The following is a 12,275-nucleotide window of genomic DNA, read 5'->3' as shown; positions in this document are numbered from 1 at the left end:
TTTTTTTTCTTTATTTTTGTTTTGTTATTGAGTCAGTGGTTCCCAGCTGTTGCTTGAAGTGTCCACTATGACTGGGAGGGGACGGGGGCTGATGAAGTCTGTTTTCACCTTGTATCTTGACTTCCTGTATTTGAAAAAGAGCGTATGAGGAAGGAGGCATCAGAGAACGGGGTGCAGTAGTCTGAATAAGAAATGAGCCCATAGTCTCTGGTCTTTGAGTATTTGGTCCGAGTTAGGGGGACAGTGATGTTTGCTGAGGTGTAGGTGGCATGGCCCTGCTGGAGGAAATACGTCATTGGAGGGGGGTCTGAGGAGGTAGGGTTTTATGTTATTGCAATTTGCTCTCTCTACTTTGTGCTTTGGATTCAAGATGGGAGCACTCAGCTTCCTCCTCCTCTTGCCACACCTGCCTCCCTCTGGAACCAAAAGCCAAAATAAACGCTTTCTTCTACAAGCTGGTCATGGTGTTTTATCGCAGAAGCAGAAACGTAACTAATACATATGGTTAGAATCGAGCATCCTTCTTTCTCAGTACCCTCTCTTATGGTCGATGGTGTGGTTTTTACTCATCGACAGATCTAGCTGTGAAGCCGCCCTAGTATTTTTTCAGTAAATTCTAGAAGTGGTGAAGAATTACTTGGGCACATACAATAAGGATGCTACATAATTATTTAATATTAAATACTTATAGAACTTTTATACAATTAACAAGTCCAACTCTCACAAGAGCTTTATTTTGTGTGGAACCATCATTCTCATTTAATTCACTTATTTTTTATTACATTTATTTAAGGGAAAAATAAAATAAAATCTGTTTTTAAAATGAAGATACAAGTTCACTTAATCTACCAAAAAGAAAAATATAATTGGGTGATGGTGGCGTATGTCAGGAGGCAGACAGATCCCTGTGAAGTGAGGCCAGCCCACTCTACAGAGCAAGTTCTAGGACAGGTGTTACACAGAAAGCAAAAAAAAAAAAAAAATATTATTTGCATTACATCCTGTGTTCATAGATAATTGTATTTCTTTATAATTTATATATTTTCTTAATCTGATACAATATACAATCATTTCTATGGTTATATGAACTAGGCATGGTGAGATGGCTCAGTAGGTAAAATCACTGCCACCAAGCCTGATGTCTAAGTTTGATCCCCAGGACTCTCATGATGGAAGAAGAGAATTGCTATGGATTGTTTATATCCACCCATCCATCATCATCATCATTATCATCATCATCATCATCATCATCACCATCACCATCATCACCATCACCATCACCATCATCAATGCCTGGCAATGCTAAGCATACATGGGCAGCCCATTTATGACGGTTCTCTAGTTGTTCCTATCCTGGGCAGTCCTAGGTGCTTGTGTTATTGTCATGCCCACGGTTCCACAGTCTTCCTTCATGCTGTCTGTCCATTGTTTTTGGGTCTTCCTCTTCGCCTTATCCCGTGCACTCCTCCAAACAGTGGAGGGTTCTGTCTTTGGGGTTCTGTCATCATTCATCCTCATAACATGGCCCATGTATCTCAAGCGTCGATGCCATATCCTGTAGTTTACTTTCTTCTGTAGGTGGAGATGTTTCTTAATGTCATCATCCTGTAGCCTAACTCTTCGTGTGACACCTAGAATCCTCCTGAGACATGTCATCTCAAACACATTCAGCTGCCGTTCTAAGAAGCGTTTCATTGTTCAGGTTTTAGAGTGGTAAAGAAGGCAGCTGAAGACAAGTGTCTCATGTATTTGTAATTTTGTTGTCGTTATGTGTCTTGCTGACCAAACCTTTCCTAGTGCTTGGAATGCAACCCTCACTATCCTTATCCTTGATGCCTGAAATAGTTCCCTCCTTTGAACTGAGTTTCCTCCCAGATAGACAAAGCTGACGGTTTGCTTGAGGTTCTGATTCTTTATTACAGTGTTTAAATCCTGTGCACCCTTCCCATGTGTTGTATCTCAGTCTTCTCGATGTTTACTTTCATACCAAGGTTTTCTCTGACTTCCACCACTCTATTTACCATGGCCTGCAGCTCATTTGAACTTGCAGCAAGTAGTGTTGTATCATCGGTGAACCACAAGTTATTGAGCTGTATATACCCACCCACCTACAAATAAACAAATGTTAAGAAAAAAAATGGATTTGGGGATAGAGAGATGGCTCAATGATTAACCAGGTTTAGATGGCTCATAACAAGGTGTACCTTTTGATCCCAGGGATCCACTGACCTCTGACAACACTGCGTGCCATGGGGCAAATAGATGAGCAGGCATATGCATAATAATACAGAAAAATTAAACTATTAAGTGCAACATTGAAGTCCTCAACCTTTATACTAAAAATAATGATTCAAATATTGCATGTGCAAGGCCCTGGGTTCAAACCTAGCCCTGTGAGAGAGAATAGGCATAAAACATGCATCTTACCTAGCTAGAGAGTTTGTTGTCTGTAGCAGAGCACATGCAACCCAAGAAAGAGTTTCTGCGTTTCATTGTAGTTTTAAAATGCTAATACTAAACACACCCTGGGGACATCAGATGGCTTGGCAGGCAAAGGCACCTTCTGACCTGAGTTCGATTCCCAGGGCTTACATGTTGGAAGGAGAGAACCAACCCCAACAAGTTATCCGCTGACATCCATACACTTGCTATAGTATGTACATGGTCACATAATAAGCAAATAAAATTTAATTTGAACAAACAAAACTACAGAAGGTGAACAAGTAGATGTGTTTGTTGCAATTCAAGATCAACCACTAAAGGCAAACAAATTTTGAAGTTAGAGCCAGAAGCTAAGAGATAAACTGAATGAAATGGTAAAAATAAATAATAAACAGCCAAAATGAAAATGGACGGGAATAAGAGAAATAAAATCAGGGAGAACAAGTCGCAAGAATACAATAATGGGCTGAAATCTAGCCACCTTAGTAGTTATAGGATGCCAATTGTTCTCGTTTTACAACTGTTGCTATGAGAAAACACTCTGATGTAAAGCAGCATAGAAGGGAAAGAGTTTATTTCAGCTTAAGGTTAAGAGCACTGTCTGTTCTTCCAAAGGTCCCGAGTTCAATTCCCAGCAACCACATGGTGGGTCACAACCATCTGTAATGAGATCTGGTGCCCTCTTAAGGAAGAGACCTAGTCAGTCGTCCTCATCAACTTAGACCATGAAACCCAGTATGGGCTGGTTCAACAGAACTGCCATATACGGGCAGTCCATACTTGCTGCAGCATTGCCAGTCCATCATTGTGGAAATGTCACAGCAGGAACTTGAAGCAGCTGGTTGCATCACATCCAGAGTCATGAGCAGAAGAAATTTATGCATGCATGCTTGCTTACTTGCTTGCTTGTACTCTCTGCTCATCTCCAGTTCAGAACCCCTTGCCTAGGGAACAGTGCCTCCTACAGTGGGCTGAGCCTTACCACAGCCAGTTCAGCTATGTCCACATGTGGGCTGGGGGATGGGTCAGAGGTTAAGAACTGGCTTCTCTTCCAGACTCTGGAGTTCAATTCCCAGCAAAGATAGAGTAGCTCACAACCATGTATACAACCGTCTATAATGGGATCTGATGCCCTCTTCTGGCATATGTGTAGACAGAGCACTCATACCTATAAAAGTACATAAATAAAATTAAGAAAAAAAGATATGCCTGTATGCTAAGTTAGATGGTCCATTAATGAGATTCTGTTTTCAGGTGATTCTAGGTTGTGCCAAGTTGCTAAAGCCAGTCATCCCACCAATAAAACAAATACATTGCTTTAAAAGATTACAGATTGGGGCTAGTCAAGGTGGCACATGCCTTTTATCTCAGCACTTAGAATATGAATCATGATTGATAAAAAGTCAGAGAGAGAAATTGGGGTTCACCTCCTGGTTTCTGTGGTAAACTAATGTGGCTGCTGGGATTAAAGGTGTATGTTATTGCTGTGTGGTCTATAAGGCTGGCCAGTGTGAGACTGTTTTACTTTTCTGATTCTCAGGCAAGTTTTATTAAAATAGAAGTGAAATGCCACTGCATTTCCCCTTTTCGTCTAAAACAAAAAAGAAAACTGTAACTAATATAAGAACTATATATAATAAGCACAATAACTATATACAATATATACTGGCAATAAATGTATAAACAATATCTATTTCATTTGCATTTGACAAATTCAGAGAAAATACTCCATATTTATCCTATCTTGGTGAGTCTAAAGTCTTGTATCTAATTTACTTTCTGTCACAACTGTTTTTTTTTATATCTCTCAACCTTATATACTTACATTTCTTTAATGAATTTCTTTTCTGAGTCTCGTAAACAAGGGAGATTATAACTATAACTATGTAGTCTCCATCTACCCCAGAGACACAAGAAAGAAATAATATTTCATAAGTGAATAGGAAGTGCATGGAAGTGAAAATGTGAGTGATGACAGAAAGAGCTGGTTTCAGACAGTCACCCAAAGTTCCTCTGCAATGCTGAGGCATTCATCTTCGGCCTACAGACCAAGGCCTAGCATATCTGACAGACTTTCTGGGAAGCAGGATATTTTGTGTCCTACTTGTCTAATTAGGACAGCATACTGTCAACAGTTGAGGCAGGACATTTTCTTGCCCAGTGGCTTACTTTTGCCACAAAGAAAGTAAACTCCATGTGGAGTTTCTTTGATGCCCATGATCTTCTCTGAAGTAGTTTGGTGCTGCCAGGAGCAGACATGTCTCACTGTCATAAAAGAAGAAGAACTTATGTTATTAAAACATCTTAATTGCCATATTCTATAGATCTCTGAAGTATCTGAAGATGACCTGTCTCTCTAAATTTTATCTTTGTTTTACCCACTTATCTAATGTCACTACAAGTTTGATTATACTGGGTAATTAACTATTAACCTATATTTCCTTATTGTACTAAACAGTTGGTAATAATAATTTTCAAGGACTATAAATTTGCATTACATTGTTAAATGAGCTGTATAAATACAATCCCTTGAACAAGATTAAAAATGTATGTACAATATGTTTTAACAAGATTAATCTCAAATCTGTATCAGCATACAAAATTTGTATACAGTATACAAAAGCTCAGTCCAATGTAAAACACTTAAATTTAGTAGTTGCATTTTAAAAGTAGATTAAATAATCTACCTTTTAATCTTATCATATCTATATCCTCTTTTTCTTTTCAGAGTAGATTCAATAATCTACCCTTTTATCTTATCATATCTATATCCCCATTTTTTCTTTTTAAAACCATAACCTTGAATCTAATTTCCTTTGCTTAGCATTCTTTTCCTGACCATTATCTGTAGCAACTTGTAACCAACACACTAAATGAAGATAAATATAATCAATTTTTTGGGGAATGTGGGTGTAGTTTTCTCGGCTACTTCCTGCTGATTGGGGGCACTGGTAATCTTATAGGAACCCTCATTGAAATCTTATGGGATCATTTCAGCCAACAGTCTTGAAGCTACTCTGGATGTAGAACTCAGAGAAAACTTCAACAGAGGTGCTCTAAAATGTTGGATCATCTGGGCCATTTTCTCCTATCAGAGATATTTCAAGGGGTCTTCCATGATCAAACCCTATTTTTCTTAACCCAGAGTGAATCCATAGCCTCTCACTTCCTGTGGAAAAAAAACCAAAACCTCTTCACCAAAGTAACATCTTTTGACTTAAATTTTGAAGTCAAGGCATTTTCAAAATATATATGTTGGGTTAATCCAGCAGCATTTATAATCAAATGTCTTTTAGCAGCTGTTGTTCCTTCCTTAGCCATCAAACAATTCAAAGACAACACAATAACATAGAGTATCCAGATTCTTTGTGTATTTTCCATCTTTATATGGAAGCTAAACTGGGGCAGATGGGAGCTGAAAGTGCTGGTTTTTCTCCTGAATTGAGGTGGGTAGGTTTAGGTTCCAATTTCTAGAACTGGAATACCAATCCCAGCTCTGGCTTGGGCTGGTGGCTGAAAAGGCTCAGGAAAATGACTTTTTCATAAATTTGTGCTACAAAAGTTGGACACCAAATGAAGCACAATAAAAATTCAGAGAGAGAAGTTGGAGTTCAACCTGATGGTCTGAAAAACAAAATAGCCAGCCACTGACTCTAATCTCAACCTCAGTTTGAATATGGTGATCCTGCCTCCAGGAATCTTGGAATGAGAGTGTGTCTGAGAACTGTTTCCTCCATTTTACAATCCTCTCTAAAGCTTAGATTAAAGGCGCACACCACTGGGATTAAAAGCATGTACTGCCCGGTTGCTATAGCAAACTAGAGATTAAAGGTGTGTGTTATTGCTGCATGGTTTGTAAGACTGGCCAGTGTGTGGCTGTTTTACTTTTCTGATACTCAGGCAAGTTTTATTTATTAAAATACAAGTGAAATGCCACTACAGGAACAGGCAAACAGATCTCTAAATTTCAAACCAGCTTGGTTTACATGGTGAGTTCCAGGCCAGCCATAATGAAACCTTGTGTCAATAAAGAAATAAATAAAATCTATCTATCTATCTATCTATCTATCTATCTATCTATCTATCTATCTATCTATCATCTATCTATGTAAACTTAAAAGCAAGAGTCAAGTATATGCTCTCTGAAAGAACTTCACTTAAGATACAAGGACAGAGTAAATTAAAAAGTTTAGCTGGGCAGTGGTGACACATGCCTTTAATCCCAGCACTTAAGAGGCAGAAGTAGGTGGATCTCTGAGTTCGAGGCTAGCTCATCCTACAGAGCAAGTTCCAGGTCAGGCTCCAAAGCTACACAAGCTACATAGAGAAACCCTGTCTCAAAAAAACCAAAACAATAATAACAACAACCTCCGCCTCCAAAAAATCCATCAATAACAAAAACCCAAAAAAGTTAAAAATGTAAAAGATTAGACAGGCTGTTCCAGGCCTTTTCTTTTTGGGCCACCAACCAATTCAGGTCATGACATAGAGACTTACTGTTTTGAATACACCACCTAGCTTAGGCACATTACTGACTAGCTTTTAACTTAAACTAACCTGTTTCTCTTTATGTACCTTTTGCCTTGGGCTTATTACCTTTCTTACTTCTGGATATCTTACTTTCACTGCTTCTGCCTGGCTGTTTGGCATCTGCTTGACTACTTGTCCCAGGCAATCCCTCCTTTTCTCCCTCATTCTTTTCTCTCGTTCCTTCCAAGCCTAGGTTTCTCCTACTTATTCTCTCTGCCCACTAGCCCGCCTATCCCTCTTCTGCCTAGCTAGTGGCCATTGAGCTTTGTATTAGACCGCTCAGCTGTCTTAGACAGTCAAGGTAAAACATACAACACATCTCTACATAATTAAACAAATGCAGCATAAAGAAGTAACACACCTTTGCACAGTTAAAGTAATAGTCTACAACATAAACAAATGGAACACATGTTTGCCCAGTTAAAATAATTCACAACAGCAGGCAACTCTCTGCGTTTGGGGCTAGGCTATTCTACAGAGTGAGTTCCAGAGGAAGCAGGGCTACACAGAAAAATCCTATTTTGAAAAAAAAAAAACCCAGGAAAAAGAGTTTAAAAGATTAAAGAGACAAGCATATTTATAGTTTGACTCAGTAGTGTCCCACACTGGCTTATGTGTTTTAGTACTTGGTCGCTGGCTGTTTGCACTGTTTTGGGAGGTTATGGGGAAGTATCAGGTGGAAGTTGGTCTGTGTGGATGGGCCTTAGGGTTGTGATAACCGCTATTGCCCACCTGAACAGTGTAAGCAGAGTTTCTCTGTGCTGCAGCAGCTGTTCCCAACTAACTACACAGAAACTTAGTGTTAATTATAAGTGCTCGGTTGATAGCTCAGTCTTATTACTAATGAGGTCTTACAATTTAAATTAACCCATTTATATTAATCTACATTCTTCCACGTGGTGTTACCTCTCTTCTATCTTGTGCCTCCTATTTCCCTCCTTGTATCTGGCTGGTAACTCCTCTGACTCCGCCCTTCTTTTTTCCAACATTCTCTCTGTCCCAAAAAATCCTGCCTATCCCTCAGCCAAACACCTTATTTTTTATTACCAGTGAGATCAGTACATATTTCCAGTGTGTAAAGATTGTTCCCCCTCGACCACTGCAGTCTGTTCACTCTGACATGAGGCATTTCCACATGCTTGCTCCACCATGCCTTTCTGACAACGCTCCAGGACCCAGAGCTCAAATAGACCTCCTCTGCTGTTAAGTCGCTCTGCTAGGTGTTTAGTTACAGTAGACTAATGAAGAAAGGAACCAACAGACGTGGAGCCCAGGGTGGTTTCATTAATAGCAGACACAGGAGGCGTCAAGACTGTTGCCAGCTGTGGCCGGGGACGTGCACCACTGGTCAGTTGGCCAACTAGACATGACATACATGAGCACCCCAAATGCATAATCACAAAACATCACATCAGGACAACAGACAGACCCAAGCAATCTCTGTACTTTTCTCAGTGAACATGCAGCAAGTATGCTGCAAACCAATACTATACAAAGGCCAGAACAATGCTCTGAACCTCCTGGCCCTCGTTCACATTTCCAGAACAAGAAACTGCCAGACATTCTCCTCAGGTTGATTGTGTTGGGCTGAGTTTGCTGGTATCTCTGTTGCTGGTCTCAGATATGTCTCCCATCTAATCCACATATTTTAGGGAATAGGATCCAGGTAGAGTTCCCATCATGCCTCTTGCCTTGTGTAGGTTTGGCAGACAGGAATTAGTAGTGGCTGTTTTTCATGGGTATGCCCTTCAACAGGTACCTTTGACTCAGTGAGAATATATTCAACTTCTTTGAAAATGGATGTGAAAGAAACAGTTTCAACACTCATCTATCCCTGTCCCTAGGCAGTTTTGGTGGGATGTTAAAGAATATCCATTCTATTCTAAAGACGTTAAAGCCTTCTTAGTATGGCCAAAGGGTGATGTGTATGCATTTGCGATTACTAACCTAAATAAATACTTCCCAAAGACAAATGAAGGCTGGCGTGTGGACTGCTAACTTCAGTGGCAACAAGAATGGTCTTATCGACAGCTAACCATGTTTGATGTTTGTTATGCACAGCTCCAATTCTCCGACACTCTGGACAATACCCTTGTTTCTCTTTTTAAATTATAATTTTCATTTTTGTGTGTGTGTTTGTGTAGTGAATGTCTGTGTCTTTGGGGTGCAAACACCCATGCAAGTGCAGAGGCAGGAGGAGGACATCTGGTGTTTTGCTCTGTCACTGCTCCATTCTCTGAAGACAGAATCTCTCTCTGGACTGGGAGTTAGGCTGGTGGTCAGCACGCCCCAGTGCTCCCCCTCTCCATCTCCCACAAGCAAACAGCCATGAGGTTCCGATTCCAATGAGTGCTAAGGATTGCTCTCAGGTGCTCCATGTTTGTGAAATGAGCCCCTTATCCAGTGAGCCATCCCCAGCCATTTAGCTGTTTATTTACTTTTCTGTGTTGGTGGTAGAATCCAGTGCTTCCACCACTGAGCTGCGTCTCCAATCCTCACTGCTAGGTTCCTTGAAGTGACTCTACCATTGAAATTGTGTGGCATTATTCTCGGGGAGATATGACCAAATGCCTGCTCATCCCAGATAGAGAACAGTGACAACCCAGAAAGTCCAACATGGTGACCCAATGAGTTTTTATTGAAATTGCTTATAGTAATATTACCTACAGGAGCAGAAATGACTCAAAGGCAGCTGCATCACCAAAGCCCCCTCCAGCATGGTGACAGCTCACAAAGCTGGAAACCCGGAGCACACTGCAGTCTGCAGGCGGGTCAGCCAGTTGGAGAGCGTCCATTCCAAGTGCCTCAGTTGGTCTGAATCTCTGTCAGCTCAGCTGGTCTGTGCTTTGGGGACTTCTGCAGGTGTGAGCATCTTCTAGGCAGCTTAGCTTGCTGAGATGTCACTCAGTATTCCTTACTGCTTATAAATGTCTGGGAAGGGTGAGGTCTAGTGAACCTGGTCAGTGTCTGGGACTTCCCGAAGCTTTGGAGTTGTTTATTTCCTGAACTTTTTTGAGTTTCCCTGCATGATGGAATATTTTACCTCCCCTTAGAATACCCTCCATCTAAGGAGGGTTACTGTAGGATGGGACGTTTTATCTTGGTAGACATTGCCAGACACATTGAGCTACTGGGAGATCTAGACAGGGACTCTACCACTTAGCCACACCCAGCCCCTCACTGGGGGATTCTAGGCAGGGGCTCTAGCACTTAGCCACACCCAGCCCCTCACTGGGGGATTCTAGGCAGGGGCTCTACCACTGAGTCACACCTCAGCCCCGCACTGGGGGATTCTAGGCAGGGGCTCTACCACTGAGTCACACCCCAGTTCATCACTGGGGGATTCTAGGCAGGGGCTCTACCACCTAGGCATGCTCAGTTCTCTCACTGGGGTTAGAGTGCAAGGACAGTTCTGTGATGACTCTTATGGACACTCATGGGGATAGAGAGGTTTAATTTCTTACAGTAGCTGTCCACTGCTGGTGCACAGAATCCCAGCAGCCCTTAACACTGAATGCTAACACTCTAACAGCCCTCTTGCAGATGGCAGATTTGGAATGTAGAAGGCTAATGAACGTAGCTATGGTTACTCCATGAGCACACACGTTAGCACCACACACCTTTGAAAGAATGACTTACAGTTATTAGCGAGTGTGTAATGCCAGAACCTCATGTCAGAGGATAGCCTGTGGGAGCCAGTTATCTCCCTCCATGTGGGTCCTGAGGATTAATCTCAGGTCATCAGGCTTGGCAGCAAGCACCCTTACCTGCTGAACCATCACAGCCCAGCACCAACCTCTGAACACAGGAAATTTGTCTTTGATGCTGCTGGGAGCCAATGCCCTTCTTGGCCACGTTTCCCAGGATTGGAGTGAACATCTGGGGGATGCCCAGTATGAAGTAAGAACACTTGGGAAGGCTGTCCCTGCCTATAGCCTAGGGTGGGACATCCTGGGGTTAGCTGGTTGGTGTAGGGGTTCTTCTGTTTGTGTGTTGCTTTCATTGGTTGAATAAAGAGACTGCCTTGGCCTTTTGATAGGGCATCTTAAGTGGGTGGAGTAGACAGTACAGATTGCTGGGGAGAAGGGAAGTGTGGCAGATGCCATGATTCTCCTGCCCGAGACGGACCCTGGTTAGACTCATGCTGGTAAGCCACAGTCAAGTGGTGATACACATTAGTGGAAATGGGTTAATCAGTATGTGAGAGTTAGCTAATAAGAGGGTAGAGCTAATGGCCAGGCAGTGTTTAAATGAATACAGTTTCTGTGTTATTATTTTGGGTATAAGCTAGCTAGGTGGGATGTGGCCTGCTCCCCCTCTTACTACAGCCTGCCTCTGGAGGCAAGGGGCACCTGGATCTCACCTGGCCAAGCTTGTATTTTCCCTCTCATGGCGTCTGTCATCCTGTCCTGTCTTCTCAGGTCTGCACCATTTCCTGGAAGAAAAGAGGAGCAAATGGCCCAGTTGCAGGTATTTTGACATTTATCGGTGCCATTTATTCTTGTGTTAGGGTTTCTATTGCTGTGAAGAGACTCCATGGCCCTGGAAATTCTTTTAAAGTAAAACATTTAATTGTGACCTACAGTTCAGAGGTACAGTTCATGCCATTATCATCACGATGTGGCATGCAGGTGGAAATGGTTCTGGAAAGGAGCTGAGAATTCTACATCTTGATCCCCAGGCAACAGGAGATAATGTTATGCCACACTGGGCATAACTTGAGCATATGAGACCTCAGAGCTTGCCTCCACAGTGATATACTTTCCAACAAGTCCACACCTACTTCAACAGGGCCACACCCCTAATAGTGCCACTCCCTATGGACCAAGCATTCAAACACATGAGCCTATGGAAGCCATATTTATTCAAACCACCATACTCCCATCTCAGAATGGGTGCACTTTTCCCTTCTTAGGTCAGGGTAAGTAGCGGCATCAGGTACTGGGCCATGCATGTGTCAGGCACATAAAAAGAATATTCCTGTGTTTAGATGGAGGGAGAACACGAGCAGGGATGTCAGGACCACGGGAGGGGGTGCACCCACCCACTGAGACAGTGGGGCTGATCTATTGGGAACTCACCAAGGCCAGCTGGACTGTGACTGAAAAAGCATGGGATAAAACCGGACTCTCTGATCATGGTGAACAATGAGGACTGATGAGAAGCCAAGGTCAATGGCACGGGGTTTTGATCCTACTTCATGATCCGGCTTGGTGGGAGCCTAGCCAGTTTGGATGTTCACCTTCCTAGACATGGACGGAGGGGGGGAGGACCTTGGACTTTCCACAGGGCAGGGAACCATG

General features: G+C 42.2%; 1 protein-coding gene across 1 annotated transcript in view; it reads left to right on the top strand.

Annotated features, from left to right (window-relative positions):
* The window catches only part of LOC126490991 (zinc finger protein 112-like), a 39,389-nt gene that overhangs the window by 14,328 nt on the left and 12,786 nt on the right, over nt 1–12,275 (top strand). The window contains exon 2 of the mRNA XM_050126360.1: nt 11,394–11,442. Coding sequence (XP_049982317.1) covers nt 11,428–11,442 — 15 coding nt within the window. The 5' untranslated portion in view covers nt 11,394–11,427. The remainder of the gene's footprint in view (nt 1–11,393; nt 11,443–12,275) is intronic.

The sequence above is a fragment of the Alexandromys fortis genome, unplaced genomic scaffold (genome assembly GCF_014885135.2).
Source record: "Alexandromys fortis isolate MF-2015 unplaced genomic scaffold, M_Fortis_MF-2015_v1.1 scaffold_240, whole genome shotgun sequence".
Lineage (NCBI taxonomy): Eukaryota > Metazoa > Chordata > Mammalia > Rodentia > Cricetidae > Alexandromys > Alexandromys fortis.
The sequence above is the reverse complement of the archived record's forward strand: the minus strand, read 5'-3'. Positions and strand labels throughout refer to the sequence as shown.